Genomic DNA, 23228 nt, shown 5'->3' with positions numbered 1-23228 from the left:
GCATTAAGTTTTTTTAAGAACTTCAATTCCTGAAAAGGCTTTCAAAGAAGTAGAGTGGAGTCAGTTGTTGCTACGGGATATCGTTTGACTGATCCATTTGTAAAATAAACTTGATTTCTATTTCAGACATTTCTTGGACAGAAGTACGGATACAGACCGATCCCAACAGTCATTGACGGTAAAGAATACCGCATGATTCGAGATTGTCTGGCTGCATTATCCTTGGACAACTCTTTAATGGATCGTTGGTATAGAGAGGACACTAACGCTGTTCCTTCTGTCTACATATTGCAGTCTATCAGTACCATTTTGGTTAATTTTAACAATAAGGTAAGTTCTTGACACTAGTGGCTAAAGGGAAACAAAATGAATAGCCTAATTCCTATGACTATAATAGGGTGATTCATTTTTTTGTCAAGTTTTCAGCATTTTTGTTCAAAGAGCTACCTGGCGGATATTATTGCGTCTTGTCCATTTTCGTTTTTTTTTTTTTTTTTTAACTTTTAATTAACGGTTATGATAAGCATATTGTCGCTAAACTTGATGTGTGTTGAGTGTATTTTATCCATAGACGAAATTTGGTGGCAAGCAATATGATAATTTGCTGGAAGGAGTTTATAGAAGTTCAACCAACCAGCATACCTTCATCTGTGTGCAAAAACTAGATAAATATAGAATCTCAATTCTTTGTTGCTTTTCAGTTTGAAGCTGATCGAAATTTGGAGCAACAACTAATTTTCTTACCAAGCTATCTTATTTGAAAATGCTCAGAAAAGTAATGTAGTGTATTGTTGGAAGGAGATCTATCCACTCTTTTCTATTTCTACGGTAACAGTATGCAGAAATATTTGAAATTTTGCTCATAACAAAAATGGAATATATTCTACAGTGAAATTCCGTTACAACGAATACCAATACAACGAAATTTCCGTTTCAACGAACTACATTTTCAGTCCCTATATAACTCCCATTACGTTATTTGAATTCCATTACAACGAAATTCCCGTTACAACGAACAAAATTTTCGGTCCCTTGAAGTTCGTTGTAACGGGATTTCACTGTATATAAACCTTAAATTTTACAATTAAATAATCTTTTAAAAATATTTCATTCACTTTTGATTAGAGAGCGCCGAAGCTGCAACAGGTCGACCAAGCTACATGGTGGGACACGCTGGAGAAGCTTCAGAAAATGTTACGTAAAGCAGCCAGTACTTTATATGCCCAGAAAAGAATGGACCACGATGCCATGCATAACTACCTGATGTCTGGTAAGGATCATACACATCATCTGCTTTTGTAATAGTATCTTACGATACGAACAACTCAAGCAAAGGAAATATAATTTTGATTTCAAGGCCTGTTTTTGGATTTCTCTTTGCAGCAATTCGTTGAAAGATTTCTATTTGTTAAAGAATCATCGAATGAAGTAATTTTACGCACGTGGTATGTCCTGCGAGCTACGCAGAAAATGGATGCAACTAAAGCCCCTACGCGTTCGGTGATTTTTCACTCCGAGCTATTTTTGATGCACGTGACTTTTTGATTAAATAAAATATTTTTAATGACCAATTTGGCAAAACCGGAAACTTTGCTCTGGTAACCCTAACACCGCAGCAAAGAAAAATCCGATCCAATATGGCAAAACTTAAGTTGATGCGTCGTCGGCCTGTCTAATATAGTGGCTGTAGATACAAGTCTTTTAAATAAGTAGTTTTTTCTTTTTAAGTCCACAACTACTGAATAATATTTTGCTGAGCGCTTAGCTGCCTTTTACCTGCCAATATATTTGTAATTATTTTGTTCTGTAATTGAGAGGATTTCCAATCTCGAGCTGAATTGAATCCCACGGGGTTTCAGGATTGTAAAGAGCCAATCCCGCGGGATTCCCGGATCATTCTTCAAGTATAAGAGTCGTCATTTCCAGTCGAACCCATTCTTATGAAATTCTTCTTTAATGATAAAACCCGAATTTTGATTAGGATATTTAACATATTCGCTCCACAAATTAGAGCTATGTTAACCCAAATCTGTTGACATAAAGCTTCTTTGGACATATTAATTAACTTAAAAATCGCTTATCTTTTCGTTTTTTTTTCGTCCCAGAGAAAGAAAAATCTTTAGCGTTCGCCAATATAACAGCTTATGACACTATATGCCGATCCCTTTCATGACACTATTTATTGGTGGGGCAACGAAAATCTAAATTTGCAATTTCGGAAAAATTGGTGTGTGATGAAGTTTTTTGACTGTTTTTCATTAAATCAAAGTCCAAAAATCTATCAGAATGAGCTATTGATTTGTAATCTTTTTTTTTTTTGATTGCAGGCCTGCGTTATTGTTGTATATTTAAGAGGGATATTCCTAATGCCAAATAGAGGAAAAAAAATATACAATCGCAATTTTTATTGAATGTTTTTTTTTTTGTATTAATCATGTTTGTAAATTATACATTTCTTTCAAGCTTCAATTGCATGTCACAAAGAATCTTTATCGACGGAGAAAAACTTTGTATTGCTATTAGTTCAGCCACTTCAAGAAATTCTTTAATGACGACACAGTTTTTGAGAAAACTTAGGAAATTTATTTACAACTATGTACAAGAAATATCCTTAGCAACTGCTAAATTAACCATAGCAAATAGGCAAATATCAATTAACACCGTAAACTCAACGGTCTCACACGTATTCACATCAAAATACGCAAAAACGCAGCGCAAAGGCGAATACACACTTCCAGCGGAACGCTGAAAACGAGACTCTACAGTTAGAAAACAAACAGACTGCCAGATTCACAAGACGTCCGGCGTTTTATACCGAGCGAAGAAATATCTAGAAAATCCTACAAAGTTCTACAAATTTCTCATACTTTCTTTTTATACTATTCATAAATCTTATCGTTCAGTAATGGGAAGATCGTATACTTCATTCGAATGTAAAGGGGTTGTATATTCATTATAAGAAACTGTTTCCAGGTTAAGTTACTACAATAATTTGAAGAATAATGGAATAAACGCCAAATTTAGCCAAATTACAACAAATTAATCATAAAAATAATTACTATTTAAAGAATTTGTAACAATATATTTGAATTCAGCGTATCAGTTTACACAAAGATTAGGTATTTTTCATCAAGCGGTAAAAAAAAAAAAGAAAAATCGTAGACTTGTGTCATTGATGAATGTGGAGATGGGAGAAAAGAATTGAATGATGAGACATAAAATATGATTTTTATTGATATGATTTTTATGTGGAGATGGGAGAAAAGAATTGAATGATGAGACATAAAATATGATTTTTTTTTCTGTAGTTTTATTTCTATGTATGAATGTCGTGTATATACTGAAAAAAATTTACTTTCCATTTGAAACTTTTTAAAAAATTGGTACGAAAAGTTTGGAAGTTGAATTGTTACTTTTTTTTTTGGTCTTGATTACAATTAAATAATATTTACTGCATGTGTGATATGGATCTATTTATTCGAAAGTCTCATCAAGTTATCTATGGAATATTTTTTTTGTGTTGCCATCTAGTGACAGAAAGAGAAGTTATAAACGGAATCCTCAATGTGCCGAATACGAAAAATCACTGCTTGGCATACGTTCGGCAAATAAATGCAGTAGACATGACAAATCTTAAAGAAGTCAGCAAGTTCATCGACACTATTGGAAGAACTGTTGATATAGAGGCCCAGAGACTTCTCACTGATCTTAGAGATGTTCGATTGCCGGCAAAAATCGAAGCGTCCAATTTTGTCAAGTTAGTATTTTCCTGCTTAGTTGAAGTTCACACTCTTAGCTTTTCTTAGTTAACTAAACCAAGACTAAAAATAAAAATATTGCAAAGAACTACAGGGTGCTTAAAAATATAATGTCTTAAATGATGAAGGAAATTTAATTGAACTTATTTAAGATAGAATGATTCGTTTTATATTTTGATCGTTTTCTCTTTAAGTCTCTTCCTCCCCCAATTTTGTACAATATATTGGGAGCCACTGTATATATATATATATATATATATATATATATATATATATATATATATATATATATATATATATATATATATATATATATATATATATATATATATATATATATATATATATATATTAGGGTGCATCATACGCCCCATCAATTTTTTTTTCGTTTACAAATGCTTTGTCCCTTAGCTACTTTTATTCTACATACAAAATTAATAATTTATGTGAAATTTTTTCCACTTTGAACAATATCTATGTGTGCCACCTGACAATTGAAAGTTATGAAAACTCAGAAAAATAACACACTAAACAATTTTTTACATTTATTTAATTATTGAAAGAATTATTTGATTTATTGAAACTAATTTATTATATATTTCAAAATATTACTTTGTTAAATATTAAAGTTTGGCTTAAAAGTTAGTTTTTAATCAATTTTCCTCCTTTTGCAAAGATTTAACAGTTGTTTTCGATCATGCTCAACTACTTGTAATATATTCTGCTAAGTATCTTCAGTTTTGGCTGATATTAAAAAGTCCTTGGTCAGCTTTATTCCTCGCTCAGCACAATCGTTTACTACATTTATTCCTTTCAATTAGTAGTCTGATATGAAATACAATTTGGCCAATGTTTAACATCTTTCACCATGAATTCTGAATCTAACTTCAAAATTAAAAATAAAAACCAGGAATCAATGCCAACAAAATCAGACAGTGTTGAAGAAAAATGAATTTCTGTTGGAAACTGGTTTTCCAAATCCCATACCAAATCTGTGTTTTGGATTAGAAAGATTAGCTGGTCTAACGGCTAACATACTGTCAGCAAGAGCACGTCAGTCTGCTTCAGGCACTTAATCACTCCAAAGTGCTAGAGGTAGTTTCTTCTGTCAGATACCAAAGGTGATTTTTAAAAGCATTAATTGCACATTGAAATTTCTGAATTAATAATGCTATATTTTATAAGTAAATGAAAGAATTGCAAGTCATTCCATGGTGCATCCAAGACAGAAGTACACATCATCCACCATGAACTATATACCAAAGTGACAGAACTAACAAAATTTCTACATTTTAAAACTTGTTGATGTGTAGTCATTGTTCCAGTTGGTAGTTCTTGGATTCGATACTTCAATTTTTAAATCGTCAAACACTTGAGACAATATAATTTCTCCAATGTGGTGACGGCAAGCTGACTACAGGAGAGCTTTACCCAAACGCTCTTGAATAGCTACATATGCTGCAGTTATATGTCCTGTATTAGAAGCAGTTGTGACAAACGACTTATTAACTATTGAGACAGAATAGTTCCATGAATTTAGCAAATCAGTTGTTAAATTAGCAATGATATCTCCGTTTTTTTTTTTTTTTTTTTTTTTTGCCTGTTCCTATTAGATATGCTGGTATACCAAGAAGCTTAACTTCATATGAATTATGCTATATTATAATAGCAACATATAGGCACTATAATTGCAAGCCTTTCTTCTTCAATATTTTGATTTGTTAAAGTTGGTAAGAGTTAAGAATCCCAGTGCAAAGTTGCAAAATCATAACCATTCCATTGATCCTTACAAGCTTTGACAATGTCTCTGACACTTGATCGTCTTGCTCTGTCTGTTGTTGCATATGATGCTGAAATTTAGTGTATGAAGCTTGCTGTGCTGGTGTCATTTTAAACGTGTTGCTAATGATATAACATCAGGTCGTTTTATAATATAATGTGGAATAAAAGCATATGTACCAGTTCGTATTGTACGGTGATGATTTCTGGTATTATGAGCATTATAAATCTGATCTCTCTGATATGTCTCATCACTTGTATCGCTTACATCACTATTTTCATCTCTTCCAATTTCATCAATAATAGCTGAATTAAAACTTGTATTGATGTTCCTTGTTTCCTTGGCTATTTTTTCACAAAATGCTGCTTTTGATATTTCACTCATTTTCGTGACACTTAATGTTTCAGTGTAATATTTAATCGTGTGAGCCAAAGATTGCTAGATGATCACTTTTTATAGATTGAAGAAAAGCTAAATCTTCTGGATTTTTTATAAGGCATTCTACATTTTTAGGCCATAATGAAAATGTTTTAGCTAAATCTTCCATTTTCTTTACTTTATTAATGGAATTTGTTGTATTTCTTCTTTAAAGAGGAATTGCTTTTAATTTTGTGTTGTCTTCATGAAGTTTTAGTATTTCTCACAGGCTTTACTTTCAGTAATCATTGGGATGTTTGCTTTTGCATAGAAATCAAATATTTTTGACAAAACAAGTTTTGAAGACTCCCATTCGGTAAGATTCTGTCGGCACTTTTCTCAATATGATACATCAAGCAGCGAAGCACTTGCAAGCTAGTGGGTAAACGTGAGCCCTTAAATTCCGAGTCCTCTTGAGTTGTTCCAAGTCCAAATAACATTGAAGATTGTCTGGTTTTGACTTTTACCTTTTGTACAGATGAACAAGGTTTTGTTTGTGGAGAAAATGTCACTGATTCAACAGCAGCTGATTTACTCATGTTTACTGAAAAATTTCAAAATATGTTACTTTTGAAAATTCATGGACCTTATGAATTAAAATAGTATAGATCAACTTATTTAAGTGGTTTACAACACATATGCATAGAATAACAAGAAGAAAACGTAAAGAACTGGCGTTAGCAGTTGTATGATAGAAGAAAATGGTAGACAGTTGAAAACAAATAGTGAACCTAAACTTACAGTTACATAAGATGTTATGGAAAGTTACTGAAAAAATGATAACAGAGTTGGATTTAATACTGGTACAATGTAAATTAAATAATTTAAAAATTATTTCCCATTATTGCACTTTGAGTCACTTTTGATGTTATAATTGATCATTTACCTTAGAAAAGAAACTTCTTGCTTGAGGTGGGATACCTAAATCAATTGTGATTTTCATAAAAATTCACAGGAATACTATCGAGTGGTATGAGAACATTTTTAAATTAGGGACAAAACAATTTTAGACTAGTCGGGCAAATGATGCACCCTAATATATATATATATATATATATATACAGTGGCTCCCAAAAGTCTTCGTACACCTACGACTTTCAGCGAAATTGGCTCCTATCCATTGGTTAGAATTACTATTTCGTAACAGGTATTTAATTATAAGATCTATGATCCATTTTTAAGAAAACTACATGGAAAGTTTTTAAAAAATATTAAAACTTAATTTTTTAAAAATAAAAAAACAAAAAGTGCCGGAAATTTTATTTCACAAAAGTCTTTGTACACTTTAAAAAATGTCTATATATTATTGAATAATCTAACTTTTTACTAAGTTATTATTTAGTAGAATATTATGCAGTATCAACAACACCTTTTAAACGCCTAGGAATAAATTTCATTCTTTTTTCTTTCTTTTTTTGCGTAATTTCTGAGTAAGTGTTAACAACACTTAGAGTCTTACTGTTTCTAGCTCTAATTTCGTTTCAAAGCCGTATTTTCGTAATCTAGCCACCAAATATCTCTAAATATGTTGCATTAAGTTCAAATCTGGAGATTGAGGTGGTATTTTCTAAACTTTAGGACAACTTTCGAGGCACTATACGCAAACGTTGGATACCGTGTGCTTCTTATTGTTGTTTTGATAAAAAACAAAGTTGTTTCCAACAACCAAATTTTTGGCTAAGAGTTCAAAATTCGGTTTTAAAATATTTAAAGGAACGGCATGATTCATTATTTCATCAAAAAATTCCAAACTACCAAGTCCTGATGGTTATATGCACCCTCACACTATAACACCTCCACCGTCCTGATTAACTGATCCAACTAAGTTTTTAAGATTATGTTCCAAATTTTTTCTTCTACTTACAATTATACAACACTTTAACCAAAAATGTTGAATTCATTTTAATCTGTAAGTAAGACGTAATTGTAAAACGTTTTGAGCTTATTTATCATTGACTTTGCGACGAAAAGCGTAAGCTTTCTGTTTTTCGCACGACCAAGAAATTTTCAGCGAGAAGAGGTCCCATTTAATCCAGCTAATCAGAGAACTTGGTGAACAATTTTAGATGAAAATTAAATGTAAAAATTTTCATTTAACTCTGCAGAAACATTTACAGCCCTGAAATGTGCATTTTTCATAATTTTTTTTAACTTTAAACCTCCGATCACGCTTTGTTAACTTTGCCAGTTGACCTTTTCTTACCTTGTTCTCGGTCCGATTCTTTTCTTTAAAGCATTTTATCAAGCACTTTACTATGGAATGGTATACATTATCTAATTTTGAGATATTTTAAACCAATTTACCGCTACCGTGTGGAAAAAAATCAAATTTCGAATGGTGTTTGTTGTTTTTTACGAATACCAGCCATTTTAAAGTAATAAGCACAGTATTAAGGAATAAATAAACAAAAAATTAAAGCCAAATGACTTTTAAGGGTCAACACTGCAAAATATTAAGTAAACAGCATATGATACTTTTAATCATGAATTTATTCGAAAATATTTGAGTGTACGATGACTTTTGTGGCGTGTTATTTCTCTATCTCTTCGTTTTTTGACCCATTTCAAAAAGAAGATACGTCAATATTTAAAAAAAAAAAAAAAAAAAAAAAAAAAAAAACTACTGGATTGTATTTAGAATGACATAGGAATGATGTGAAAAAATATTGAACTTCATATTCGAATTCAGTTTCGCGTTATTTTGGTTTTACTAAAAAATTTCAAAGTGTACGAACACTTTTGGGAGTCACTGTATATATATATATTTGGTTTTGTTATTTAGTTGTAAAAATATGGCTTTTTGAGATGAGGATCAGAAAAAAGCAGAATGTTTTGTTTAAGTCCAAATTATTTTCTTCTTAATGAATTTTCTTTATGAACGCAAGGCTTTATAAACACTTCGAACATAGAAGAAAGTATGAAGATGAGTATCTTTAAGAGAAGGTTGCAAATGTAGAAATTATTTTTCACTTTTTTTTGCATTTTTTTAAAGAACAAACCATTGCTCTTTTCATGCTTTATAATGTTAGAATTGTAACGTTTACAGCCAATGTACCGAGCATTTTCCAGGATATTTAATTTTAAGTCTTCGTAATTCTGGGACAATTTTTCGTGATCAAAAGAAAACTTGATTTTTAAATCTATTTCCATTTAGTTTACTGATCTGAAATATTTAGTTTAGGAATGGAACTAAGATGCTGGAAGAAACCATTTGGCATTGAAAATATGCATTTTTCGGTAAATGTATGAAATTATATGTTACGATATATTATTGTTTTACCGAGAAGCGTGCCATAAACTTAAAACATATGAACTTCTTATTTTATTATGTGTAAAGATTGCTTTCTGTTCATTGATTCTTCGAGCTTTTTGTGAGAGAAAAAGCAGCGTTCGAAAGTTGTTGATTTGTTTATAAGTTGTTGTCATTTTTGAATTTTTTTTTCAATAATTAAAACCACTTGTGCAGGGGAAAAAAAACGCCAATTTATTTCACATATGTGTTAAAATTGAATCCACAAAAGTAAAGTAACCGAAATAGCTTTTACTAAAAAATTTTTCCAGCGGTTTCCCAGTATGTAAAAAAAGACTAGATAAGTACATTAACTCAGGAACATTAAAACCAAATTTGGGAATAATACATAACAGTACAATTAGAAATCTGAATGATTTTGTACTAATATAAAGACTTAAAGGGCAAAGTGATTTAGTTTTTTAGTAGCTAGAGATGTTTACATTGAGTTTTAAACGTTTATTACAAACTCATATTACCATTTATTTAGATGTTTATTTTTTAATTAAGGTACACGATAAACTGGACAGGAAAAGAAGGATTAGCTGTAAAGTATCACGAAGAATATCTGAAGGAGTTCACTGCCCATTTCTATAAATACATCACCAAATTAATAGATAGAGCTATGAGAAAAGAAGATCTAAGTAGTCAAGGTCAGATTGTCACTGAAATTTTACAGCATCTACAGGCAGGAAAAAGCTCTGTTTCGACGTTCCAAGGTCGAGAAGAAGAGTTGAGTAAGATAAAACACTACATACAATCCGATTCTGTGCAGCCTTTTGTTCTTCATGGCAAAGGAGGATCAGGAAAGACCTCACTATTGGCTAAAGCAGCCAGCATGGTTATAATAGGAGGCGCTTGGTGTCCGAAGGGAAGCAAACCAATACTTATTCTTCGATTTCTAGGAACTACACCAGATAGTTCCAGTGTCGCCCCAATGCTGACCAGCATATGCTATCAAATTATGTATAATTACATGATGCCCTGGGAAGGTATACCGGATGATTTGATCCCTCTGATTGCATTCACAAAGAGATTACTAACCAAGATAACGAAAGAACAACCCGTTTACTTGTTCTTAGATTCTGTTGATGAATTGAGCGATGTTAACAAGCTTAGTTGGCTGCCGAACAGGATTCCAAACAATGTGAAAATTGTCATTTCAACAACGTCAGAAGGTGAGGCCAAAGAATACACGTTATTACAAAGAATACTGGGCAATGAAAATCAGTTCGTTGAAGTTCATCCACTTGGTGAAGAATTGGCAGAAATTACTATCAGACGATGGCTGGAAATGAATGGTAGGGACTGCACCAAATATCAGTGGAATGTAGTACTAAAAGCCATTAACAGATGCACTTTGCCTATATTCATAAAGCTTATATTTGCTGAAGTGATGAGGTGGAAATCATACTCAAAAGCAGCAGACACGGTTTTAGCATACACCGTAATGGACAGCATTATGAAACTTTTTGGTCGTATTGAAAAAAAGCATGGTCGTACTTTAGTAGCTCATGCTTTGTCGTATGTAACTTGTTCTAAAAGTGGTTTAAGTGAAACCGAATTAGAGGACTTGATTTCTTTAGATGACATAGTTCTTGATGACGTATATCAATATCATATGCCACCAGTACGGCGAATACCCCCATTGTTGTGGACTAGAATAAGAAGAGATTTACCAAATTATTTATCTGAACGTGAAGCAGATGGATTAAGTGTTGCAAATTGGTATCACAGGCAGTTTAGAGAAGCGGCAATCGAGCGTTATTTCGTCAAACCGGAACTTGTTAAGTATTTCCATTCTTCAATAGCGGAATACTATTTGGGAACATGGGGAGGAGGGATACCAAAGCCGTTCAAATACACCGAAGTGCAACGGTATCGATTTGGGTTGAAAAACGCAGAAGGAACAGCTGATCGCAAAGTTCCTTTGCAGCCATTGGTATTTTATTCAAACGATGGTCGAGTGGCAGGATACAATAAACGAAAATTCGGGGAGCTCCCTTTCCATCTAATTCGCTCAGAGCGCTTCGAAGATCTTTTTGAAAACGTCCTTTTCAATTACATGTGGCTACATAGCAAAGTCTGTAGCTGTCCTCTGCAGACGATACTTGCCGACTTTGAAGACGCGGTAACACATCTTTCTGACAGTGAACTTATCAAGCAACTAAACATTGTAGCTGATGGAATGCGTTTAGGCGGCGTTGTCTTGGCCCAGCATCCTGATATGCTTGCATCCCAAGTTACAGGAAGACTGTTGCCTGTTAAAGACATTTATCCAAGAGTGAAAGGTCTAATTGATCAGTGTGACGAACTAGGTATTCAACACTGCGCATTAGTTCCAGCATTTCACATACTACATACGCCAGGAGGCCCACTAAAATATTCTTTAGAAGGGCACCCTTTTGCAATATTTGGATTCTGCCTCACTTCTGATCAAAGATTTGTCCTTACAGTTTCTAACAAGTTTCTCATGTTTGATTTGATGACTGGAGAAATTACGTGCGACGTAAGCCCAGACATACCAGGAATCATGCAAGCTCTGGAGCTCAGTTCAGATGACAAATACGCTATTAGTTATACGAACCACAACGAGATTATCCTGTTAAATGCTTTATCTGGGGATGCAGAGATTATTAGGGATTTACTGGAATCTAGACCCATATCTGGTATCTCCATATCGGATGATATAGGCATAGCGTGGACGCCAAAACAATGGGTAACTTTTAAGATTGTTAATGGAGTGAGGTTATCCATTAATTCCGTGGACGAACCTGAATATTTCATTTCCTATGTTCAATATTTTGACGACAGCAACTATGCGATATCACTATCAAGCTATAAGAAAGGGAAGGAGAATCTGAGAGATCATCACATATTTAGAATGGTTCAAAACAACCTTTCGTTGCCGGACTTCAGCATCGACAGTGCGCTTTGTGTAATAAAAGAAACTAAAGAAATTTTCGTTACTCAGTTATGTGATAATGGATACCTATTGGGTCTGTTCAAAGCAAGTACCGATGATTGGTCGAAAATTGCTGAATTCGGGCACAAGCAGACGAGAATAATGTCCCTTGAAATCTCACAAGATGGACAGCATTTGATCGGAATCACTCAAGCTGGATTTTCTGTTTGGAGCTTGAATAATCACAAGGAAGTCTGTCTTCTGTTACCGAATAATGTGAAAAATATATCCACAAAACCATTTACTTCGCAGAGCTCATTTGCACTTACGAAGCACAACCAATATGGCGTCGGTGGAGTTAGAAAATCTTTGTATATTTGGAACATGAGAGATGGACGTCTCCTGAAAGAAGTGGATGCTCATATTGCTCGAATTATGAAAATAAGGTCATTGTTCGTTGAAGATTTCAACGGAATTGTCTCCTCATCCATAGATAAGACCATAAAGGTAAGACATTTTCTTGTGTGTAAAATTCTTTTTTATTGAAGATTCGCTCTTCAAACTTTTCACTTTTGTGCCAAAATATTAAATTATTTAAAAAAAAAATGTTCAAATTGGGCAGCATTTTTTTCCTATTAGTTTGTTAATTTTCGTAGAAAAAACTCAATAAGTATTGTATTTTAATTTAGAAATCAAATCTCATCCAGAAGCGAATTTTACCAATACCATGCTGAGTGGCAGCCGCCTCAAACGAATATGCAGAGGCTACAAAACATTAAAATTTTCATGCATGTAATTCAAAATTTTAATTTTTAATCACGAAGCATATGTTTAATTATGCACTATACATTTTCTGATACCTTTTGCTCTAAAATTTCCTCTGTTTTGTTCCCACTTCATTTTACGATAATATTTACCCTAAAATGTTTCTGAGTTTTTAAGTGTTCATGTACTTTTAATCTGCTACCACCTTCATAAAAAAAGAGATGCCTACTCAACTGAAACGTTTATGTCAGGAATATGTTCAGAAAATGTCTATTCAATTTTAGTCCTATAGTGCATTAATTGCGAAGCGACTGCGGAAGTAAACAAAGCAACGTGACACTTGGCGATACCGTTGTCTGCTTTGCAAGAGGATCTTAAAAACAGCGCCCATCACATAAGGGTCATTCCATACGAAATGAGCAAAATTCGCAAAAAAGTGGTGGCCACATGGTAACAGATTTTTATGAAATTTGGTAAAGGTTCCTTTTATGCCTATATAAAAATACCTAAAATATTTTTGCTTAAAATTTTTTATTTTAATAGTTACATGCGATTGAAAATTGGTCAAATTGAACAGCATTCTCATAAATGCTAAATGTTGCATTTTTGAAGGCTTGTATCTTATTAACTATTTAATGAAAACATAAAAGTTATATGTTGTTGCAATCTATGGAGTATGGTAATTAATCTGATGTCAGTAAAATTTTCGAAGTTATTATAGTTAACTTTTAACCGAGTTTCAAAAACTGAAAATATTTCAATTTTCTCATTATCAAGCATTTTATTTTTTAATCTCAATCTTTAAGGAATGCATTAGCTTTGATGAAATTAATACCCAATAATGTGCTAAAGTATCATAAAATAAATACCTTACTTTTGAAGTTGTATTTTAACTCCTTTGTCTTCAAAATCAGTTTTAAACTTAGTGCCATTTTGTAAAATGATGATTTTCCCCTTCACATACACACAAAAATTCAAATGAGGGAAAATTCAGACAGCTTCAAAATTTTACAAGAATATAGAGCTGTATTTCTACTATTTGCTTGAAGAAACTCGAAATTGGTTTTTGATTTCCAAACGTAAAATAAAATTCAGAAAAATAGCATTTTCTTTGTGTTTTATGGGTCAATCCATACAGGTTTGATGGATTTGTGCGCTCAACCATTTTTAATTTTTTTGAAATTCATATCCCTAAAAGCTGGATATGAAAAATGTTTAAAACCACTTTTATTTTTCCTCTCAACTGGACCTTTGATTTTTTAGAGGTCACCAAAAGTGATTTGTCGTAGTCAAAAATGGTACTTTTAGATCTTTGCATTTTGGCCAAAATCTATTTGAATTACATTTATGACAATTACTTTAACGCTTTGATGTTAAAGTGCATAAATTGATAGTCTTACATGCTGAGTTACGTAGCTGTAAGTTAATAATTAAAATAACGGCAGCAGGTTAAAGTTCAGGATCTAATGTAAAAATTTTACTCATTTCAAAGGGAGATAACTCGCGTAGGGGACGGAAACACAAAATGAAATACGGCAAAAACAAATCACTGGAACTATGCTAAAAAGAACATGTAACTGTTGCTGTGTGTTTGTGCACCCTTTATAGATTACAGCCCCTCAAAAATCGGAAAAATGACAAAAATGACATTTTTAGACTCCTGTAAACCAAAAGGGGATGGAATTCAAAATAAAATTTCGTGGCCAATTGAATATTCCATTCAAGTACTATGCATGTTATACATATTGTTTTTTGTATTTGATTTGTAAAAAACATACAGGTCTTTGAAATTGAGCAATTTTGCTAGTCAATTCACACACTAAAACAGAAATAAAAAGTGTGAAAACTTCATAGCACCTTCTTAAATTACGTATATTGTGCCCTATATAATACATTATACTGAAAAAACATATTGTAATTTTCAAAATAATTATTTTAATTTTATAACTTAGAACTATTTGAACATGAATGAATAGTTTATACTGTATGGAACCTGTATGGATTGACTCTTATGTGAAATTACGAGAATTCAAAACACTAGATAAACGACTCAATGATGCAAAAGTAAGTATATCTAACATTTATTTCGATTTTAAAAAAATGTACATTTTAGCAAATACTTCATAAACATGCTTTTGATAAAATGAAATACGAAAGAAATGGTTAGTTTTGCTAAACTTACAATTAAAAGAACTAACTAATGAAATTTTGCCTAAGTTCAAATTACTCTAGTAACAAAAATACGCTGATACCAATGATTAAAATTTAATAGCATCTAAAAGATACTTCAAAAAATTACATAAAAAAACTTGAGTAAATTTAGAGCATTCCCTCATCTTCAAAAAAAATCTGAAATAGAGGAAAAAATGAAATTTTCGATTTTTTAAAGTACGATTTCGTCATCAAGAAATTCATAAACAATAACTAAATTAGAGCAGATAGTTAGTTATAGATAGTTTTTCAATCTGAATCATTTTTACTCTTATATTTTCATTAAAAGAACTAGAAGAGTGATTTGAAATCTGAAGTAAATTGGCAAAATTTCAATATTTGTTAGTATCTCAGATTCAAAAAAAGATCCGAATAAATTTTACTTTGCTTTTTTTTCAATAGAGATTTGTTTGTAGAATGCGGAAATATTTATTTTTTAAGTGTACGTTTATAACATATGGAGTTATTGAGTCACAGACTGGCAGCAATGAACTCCGAAAATTTAGGCTTAGCATAAGCATCAACTTCTAATGTCAATAACAAAGCAACAAACAGTTTTTAAACTTCCATATTTTGCATTTCCTCATAGATATGCATGGTTTACCTAAATAAAAATTTTCATTGAAATCTGTGACATGTCAGCCACAGCTGATTTGCTCATTTCGCATGGAATGACCCATAAGCGAAATGTTTTTCATGAACAGAATGGATAATATAACAAGTAATTCATGAAAGTGGCACATGTTGGCACCGAACAGCAAACCTCTTTGCTTACTTCCGCTATCACTTCTCTCTGAATGCAATAAAGTATTAAATGTTGAATTTTCAACGAATTATTTTTGTTCGATTAGTATTTTCGAAGAGCTGATGGAAATTTGCTTAGTTAGGAAGGCTTTTCTGACGTGGGCAGGCAAACAGCAGTATCTGCAGAAATGATTTTTCGAGATATTTGAAGAAATGTGTGTTGGAATTAATGCTAACAAAAGGGAAATGTTGGAATTAGACAACTTTTCCCGCCTTTGTTTTCAGCGGAAACCAAATGAGCATGCTTTTACAATAACGTTAACGCACAACAGATGACAAAAATACAAAATGAAATATTTACGGTTACTGGCTTTTACCTGTCCACGGCAGTTTTGTTAAAGATGCATAAGTGGTTGAGTGAGCAATCATTTACGATTTAAATTTTGTTCTATATTCTATAGGTGTGGAACGTGAAGAATATTTTTGAAAAAGTGTACGTAATCGATCGTATGGAAATGGCTATCGACTCGGTGTCGATTTCTGCCGATGACGAGCTGGCCGTGACCGTCACTAGGAGCAGCGTTGGCGTTTGGAGCGTGTCGTCTGGAAAACTGTGGAGCAAACTGGTTGATTCTCCGGTGGGAGCCATTGTGACGCATGCGATTATTACTGCGGATGGAAGACACGTCCTCAGCTCAGAGTCTGGAAATTTTCTCGTGTGGAATCTACAGAAAGTATGATTTTCACTGAAGTTAAAATAAAATTTTTCGCGCTGAAAAGGTTAAGATAAGTGCAACAGGCGGAAATAAAAGCAGTTAGAATGGGCACACATGTTTCGAGGGCAATAGTCCCCTTCGTCAGTGCGTAACTGAGAATTTTTTTTTTTTTTTACTATAGAAAAACTTCTTAAAGTAAAACTTTGAACTCCTATCTGGGCTAACTTTTTTTTTTTTTTACTTAGTCCCCTTTACCTCTTACGTCCAAGTACAGAAATGCGGTTTTTACTATTTCCATTTTATCTCAATAATATACATAGGTTTGGATTTGAAAATTCTCTTGTAACTTCAATGGGCATTTCGTATAGAACAAGATACAGTCCATCGATGAGATGGAAATGCTAACTTCCAGTTCACAGGCGGAAGTGGACGCATCTATTAGTTTTCAGGCATATCAGCTTTTGTGTTAGCCTCTAAGTCAAGCAGATCCACATTAAAATGAGCGAAACACGCGCATAATTTTTTTTTCTTTTCCCTCTTATTCAGATAGACTCTTCTTAACTGGACGTCTGCCAATTCCACAGCAACCGTGGGCAGACAATATGTTTAATTAATTATTTTGTTTGACTAAAACCATTAATACAATTCTTCAATTGAGGTTACGCGAAGCAATTCTTTACCAATGAACATATAGCATGAAGTCATTTTTCAACATTCAAAAAATAATATCAATAAATGATGAAATCACTGAAACTTTTTTACAGGCATGCGTCACCTTTCGGGAGCGACATCCAAATGTCAAACAACTGCTGCTGGGGAGCGACGACAGGTGCGTCGTCATCATCACTGCCGAAAGCGATAAAGAATCCCAATGCACCGTTCGACAAATTCCTTCCGGCGACCTAGCTTATACCTTCAACTTCCCTTGCGATGTCTCAGCACCAGCAGGCATCACGAAGAACAACGTGTACCTAGCCCTAGTGGGCTTGGATTCCAACCAAAAAGTTGTCCTCGTTCACAATTTCAAGAAGGGCAGCTTCATGTTCAAGATTCCCCTGCTGAACGTGTCAATGCTAGGCTACAGTGGAATCGCATCGTTCCCTGGTAGGGCATCAGCTGTTATATTGATTTGCTCAGAAGCATCTTGCATCATTGACATCGAAACGAAAAGAATAGTTCGAGCTTTTAAAGGCTGGAATGGAATCTGCACTACTGATGGAAAGTACGGATTAGTGGCACCGAATCAAGGAGGCTTAGAAGTCATTGAACTTCGAAATGGGAAGACAGTTAAAATTCTCATACCACCTGTAAGCGAAGGTGTCTTCGCTGTGGCCGCGAGGTTCAACCGTACGAATGATTACGTCGTATACTATCATGGTGGCAAAGTCACCATCCGACTCTTTCGCATGTCTGATTGCAAGATGATAGGTAATTATAAAATGGCAGCTGAAGCAAGCGATTTGACAACCACTCATGATGGCTTGTCGGTGGTCGTCGGAGGGGTGGACGGAAGTTTTGTCGTCTTGGCATTGGCTGATTCATCCAATGAAGACGCAAAAGCGAAACTTAAGCATCTACCGAGTCGATGCGATGGTAATGTCAGGTCCTGTAGAACTGCCGTTAGTTTTAAGATGGTGGCAAAAGTAACTGCTTCTGCTGCCTGCTCGAAAAGACAGTCAGTTTGTGAAGAGAGTCAGACTTCTGGAGTATGCGTTATTTCATAGTTTCAGATTTTATTACTTCAACTTATTAAATGTTTGGATAGAAGCACTTTATCACTATTGAATTTTTTACTGAAATTATAAATATTTTAAGTAACATGTAAGCAGAAAACATCTTTTAGTAAACAGAAAAAAGCCGCACTTATTAAAAAAAAAAAAAAAAACTGTATTTCCAAAAATACTTTTTTATTCTTACCTCCCAATGAAAATACAGAGAAAGTGTCTAAAATGTTTTAATGCCTTAAGTGCACTTAAATCTATTTATAAAATCAGTAAGTAAACTCAAAACTGTATTTAACGTGTGTTATCGTGCAGTTCAGCAGTTAATATATTCTTGAGAATATAGCACATAATTTAATTGTAAATAGATTGTAATTAACAAAAACTTTCTTTAAGGCGCCATAAAGATATTTTTTTCTTAAATAAAAAGTAAAAGCTCAATATTTAGTGCACTTAGAAAAACACGCACAATGAATAATGAGAAGAAATTGAAATAAACATTAAAATTAATGCTAAGCAAGTAGTATTTGTTATGCACGTAAAGGAATAAATAATTTCGTGAAATTATACCATGTTCTGTGTGAGATCATTGTTACTATATAAATCTACATTATGTACAGTATTTTATCTAGAATAAAGATTATACGTATTATGTCCCTTCTTTGAAGTTGAGACATTCTCTTGAACTTTGACATAAAAAATGTAATTAGTGTTCTCTTTACCGATTCAAGAAGCGTTCCACTTATTGAGTACCAGTTAACGTGATTCAATAATATAGAGCTATTCTACAGTGCAGTGATAAGAGGTGAGTTAATAATGTACTTTTTGTTAAGTGCCTCCAGCTTAAAACACTAAGTAAAAGCTTTTCTGAGACATTAACTTGACCAGCAAAGCATACGATAGTATAGCAATTAAAAAAAATATGAAAAGTAGCAGAAAAAAAAAAACACATTAATACATATTTTTGCGCGCATCAATTATTTGGTTTCGTGTCCCCATTACCCAAATATGAGACATTTCACTCAGCCAGAATTAAAAAAAAAGTTTCCAAATTTAGAAAGTTTAGGTGAGAAAGATTTCTTTCACATGCATACGGTGAAATCGCGGGTACCTTCAATTTCTCGCCAAGTCTTAATATTTGGCGCTTTTCTTAAAATTTCGACTGAATTTAAGACTTTAAATCTCGATAATGAGAGCACGGGGGCATATAATTTTTGTGTTAGAAAATATCTCAAACTACTCTTTCGATTGACACCTTGGGAAGGGTGGCCCAAAGCGAGTAGGTTTTCGAAGAACGCTCAAAAACTGCAATTTTTGGATTATTTTCGCAACAATTTTGGGTTTATTTCCTAGTAGGGCTCTTGAACTACAAAATAAAAAGTGATTTTTGTATTATTTCAAACCCAATATTTAATTATTATCAAACTTTACAAACATTTGAAAAGCCTGCTTTGCTCTAACAGGGAGCCTAAAGCGGGTAAGCTTAACTAATTGTGATTTGGTACATTTGCCAATGAAATATGAAGATATAAATGATTAAAGTAATTGACTAGCTACCTGCCATTATTAAAAAATATATATATAAAAAGTTATTCTTATCCAATTTCAAGTCAGCACATTTGTTTATAAAACATAAAGAAATAACTGATTTAATTAATAGACTAATTAATCGCCATCCTAAACATAACTTTTTAAAGTTATACTCATCCTATTGAAATAGAAAATCTAAGTTAGCACACGAGTCATGAAATTATAAAAAAATATATTAATAAATCCAATACCCGATTTGTCCGGAGGCACGTTTTTTATTTCAATAATTATAATCTTGAATTAAAAAAAAAGAAACAAACGAAATGACTATCGTAGTTTGTAGGTGGATGATGTCACAATAACGTAATTTTATTGACAATAAATTTAAAAAAAAAAAAAAAAACTAGGCGGGTCTTCGACTAATCACAAGTCAAAAAACTACATTTTTTAAAGAAATGTATCTTTTATTTTAAGCATGGTTGAGCCATGTTGCTTCGCTGGAACTGATTAAAACACGTGGGTGTTCATGTAAACACGACATGCGTAGGCAATCTCGTTTGCACACCATGGAGGAGGGGGGGGGGGCATACGAAGGCCTACCCGTTTTGTGCGACCTATCTGTTTTGGGCCACCCTCCCCTATTTTAAAGGGGTCCAAAACACAAAAATTCGGCAATTTTTTAAAAATCATTTAAAAAACTTCTCTTTTTTTCTGCTTAAAAGGACGTTTGAATATTTTTCGATCTTAATTAGAACGAAAGATATAATTATTTTCGTTGCATGCATTTTACTAATATTATATTTAACTTTAAAACTTTAAACACGTTTTTCTCCATGATGCAATTTTTCAAAATTTTTTGCATTCAATTTCTTATAAGTCAAGAACTAATAGAGATAAAGGAATGAAATTTGGAGCATATCTCTTTCAAACAGTTTACTTCAATTTTTGTTCGGAAAATTTGAAAAAGAAAAAAAAAAAAAGCGTTTACTGCAAAAAATGTGATTTGTTGTTTAAAAAAAGTATTTTTGAATTTTTCAAAATTTTTTTTCAAATATTTTTTTAACTGAATTATCATTTTTTGATTCTCCGAATTAAAATTAAAGCTTAGATATTTTTGCATAATATTTTGAAAATAATTTGAAAATTAACCAAGAATATTTTGAATTTTAGCGATTTAAATTATCCCTCCTCTTTTTTTAAAAAAATTGATTTAATTTAAATCGTTTTTTTTAAATATTTATGTTATGATTTTGCTTATTAAATAAATGGTGAATCAGTGCAAAAAATTCAAAACTCTAATTTGTTCAATAAAATTTTTTCAAAATGTGTCCCGGACCCCCTTAATCTTTTTCATTAAAACACTATTTCTGTGGTTCCCCTGATGGCAATCGTTAACAGGAAGGAAAAACTGCAAATTTTCATTGAAAATTTGTGTCCTGATGGGTTATGTTACCACAATATAGATCTGATTAGTTCAAGATAGTATCATGTTCAACAAATCGTAAATACAAAGCAAAATTAAACCATTTTGGAGATATGACGTCGTTCAAACTATATGAACGTCCTGCTGTAAGCCTAATGAACAATCTAATTCCGTTTTAAAAATCTAAAGTTTCTCAAGATACATTCTAAGCGTCATAATATTTCTTGTTCATATAGAAAATGTTCCTCTTCGACAGTAATGCACGAAAATTGTAGCTTATCAGGAGCACTTTACTTAAATTTTTGAACTTAAAGGAAAATATTTCGCACTGTGTATTTAGGCACACACACACTCGCACATTCTCACACAATGTTATAATTTTTAGGATCCCCCGTACTTACCACTTTAGGGTTTACCAGTTTCAAGGGTTCCTGAGGACAGTTCTGCCATATATATACAGATAAACGATATATAAATACAGGCATACACATACATACACACATATATACACTAGCAGAAACACACACACAAACAGTAGCTGATGCACATACACATACTGGCAGACACACACACACACAAAAACACACACATACTAGCAGACCCACACACTCTCACACACACACACACACACACTCTCTCTCTCTCTCTCTCACACACATTAGTACCGTATTACCACGCATTATCCGGCATGCCGTAAAGAAGCGAGGTTGACCAGCATGCCGGAAATTTCCAGGTTTATTTTGCTACAAAACTAAATTAAATTTCCCCATTCAGTTCCAATCAAAAAGCAAACCACTGTGAAGGAGAAAAAAAAAATCCCGAAAATAACCTTCTATCAAAATAAAATGAGTATGTCATATAATATGTGCTTGTTAATTATGGTAGATCATTATTAATGGATCTAATGATATGCCAATAAAATAATCAATTCAGCAGCAATCATCGTTACTGCGATTTGTTCATATTTTTTTAAATAAATTATTTTAGGTACTTACTGCTTTAATGTTTGCTTACTTAGTGTTAATTTAATTTTTATAAAATTCTTCATTATCAAACAATATTTTTCTTGTTAAAATAACAAATGACATTGTTAGTAAATATTTTTACAAAATGACTCTGTTTATTAATACTAAAAGGATATGTATAGAACTGATATTCATTTTTAAACTGAACATATATATTTTATAGTATTAATTTTGTTCCTAACCTCGATTTTTCCGGCATGCCGAAAAGGACCAGGCAAGTGTTATTGAAAATCTGGTGACCTCCGAATTTTGCCGCATGCCGGATAATGCGGGGTAATACGGCAGACGCTCATGCAAATACACACATGTACCCACTAGCAGACGTACATGCAATAACACACACACTATGCAGACGCCCACACAAAAGCATATATACACACAAGCAAACACTAGCAGATGCACACATAAAAACACACACACATGTTCTGAAAACTGATAGTCGTCTTAAATATTAAATACCTTCAGTAAATCCGCTCAAAAGGAATAAAAAGTTGATTTCGCGGCGAATAAAAGCTGAAGTCAAAATGGCCGCAATCATGTCTCCTAAATATTCATGGGCACATTCTGGAGAGTTTTCCGCCTTCTTTTTTCTCCACTTAGCATCGGGATGATGTATGTCGCGTGGTTATAAATGCTGCTCAGTGATTAGAGATTTGCGTGCCGAGCTAGAAAATCACCGATGGCGGTGACGCCCCATCACTGGGGCTCACCCTCTCTTTTCGTCATTCACCTACACCTGAATCTTCTCCGAATGACGTATCAGGAACCATATATGCAAAAAAAAAAAAAAAAAAGTAATAGCACATTTATATAAAATGTCGCATATTCTTATTTACATGAAAAATATACACTTTCATTTGCTTAAGAATTCAGAAGATTCGTTACGCGGATTGGACCGTTTTGGATAATTTTTTAAAAATACTACATATTTTACCATAAGGTAG

At 32.9% G+C, this 23228-nt stretch overlaps 2 protein-coding genes across 2 annotated transcripts in view; one reads left to right on the top strand and one right to left on the bottom strand.

The window, feature by feature from the left end:
• Window positions 1–18371, top strand: part of LOC129224068 (NACHT and WD repeat domain-containing protein 2-like) — a 32396-nt gene extending 14025 nt beyond the window's left edge. Inside the window, exons 4-9 of the mRNA XM_054858469.1 lie at window positions 127–330; window positions 1126–1270; window positions 3532–3757; window positions 9755–12656; window positions 16331–16603; window positions 17350–18371. Of these exons, the coding sequence (XP_054714444.1) occupies window positions 127–330; window positions 1126–1270; window positions 3532–3757; window positions 9755–12656; window positions 16331–16603; window positions 17350–18309 (4710 nt within the window). The 3' untranslated portion in view covers window positions 18310–18371. The remainder of the gene's footprint in view (window positions 1–126; window positions 331–1125; window positions 1271–3531; window positions 3758–9754; window positions 12657–16330; window positions 16604–17349) is intronic.
• The window catches only part of LOC129224069 (uncharacterized), a 118234-nt gene extending 95360 nt beyond the window's left edge, over window positions 1–22874 (bottom strand). Inside the window, exon 1 of the mRNA XM_054858471.1 lies at window positions 22744–22874. The gene's annotated coding sequence lies outside the window, so the exon portion shown is untranslated. The remainder of the gene's footprint in view (window positions 1–22743) is intronic.
• Between the last annotated feature and the right edge of the window lie 354 nt (window positions 22875–23228).

This window comes from Uloborus diversus, chromosome 6, assembly GCF_026930045.1.
Source record: "Uloborus diversus isolate 005 chromosome 6, Udiv.v.3.1, whole genome shotgun sequence".
NCBI lineage: Eukaryota > Metazoa > Arthropoda > Arachnida > Araneae > Uloboridae > Uloborus > Uloborus diversus.
Note: the sequence above shows the minus strand (reverse complement) of the source record. Positions and strands in the feature narration are given on the sequence as shown.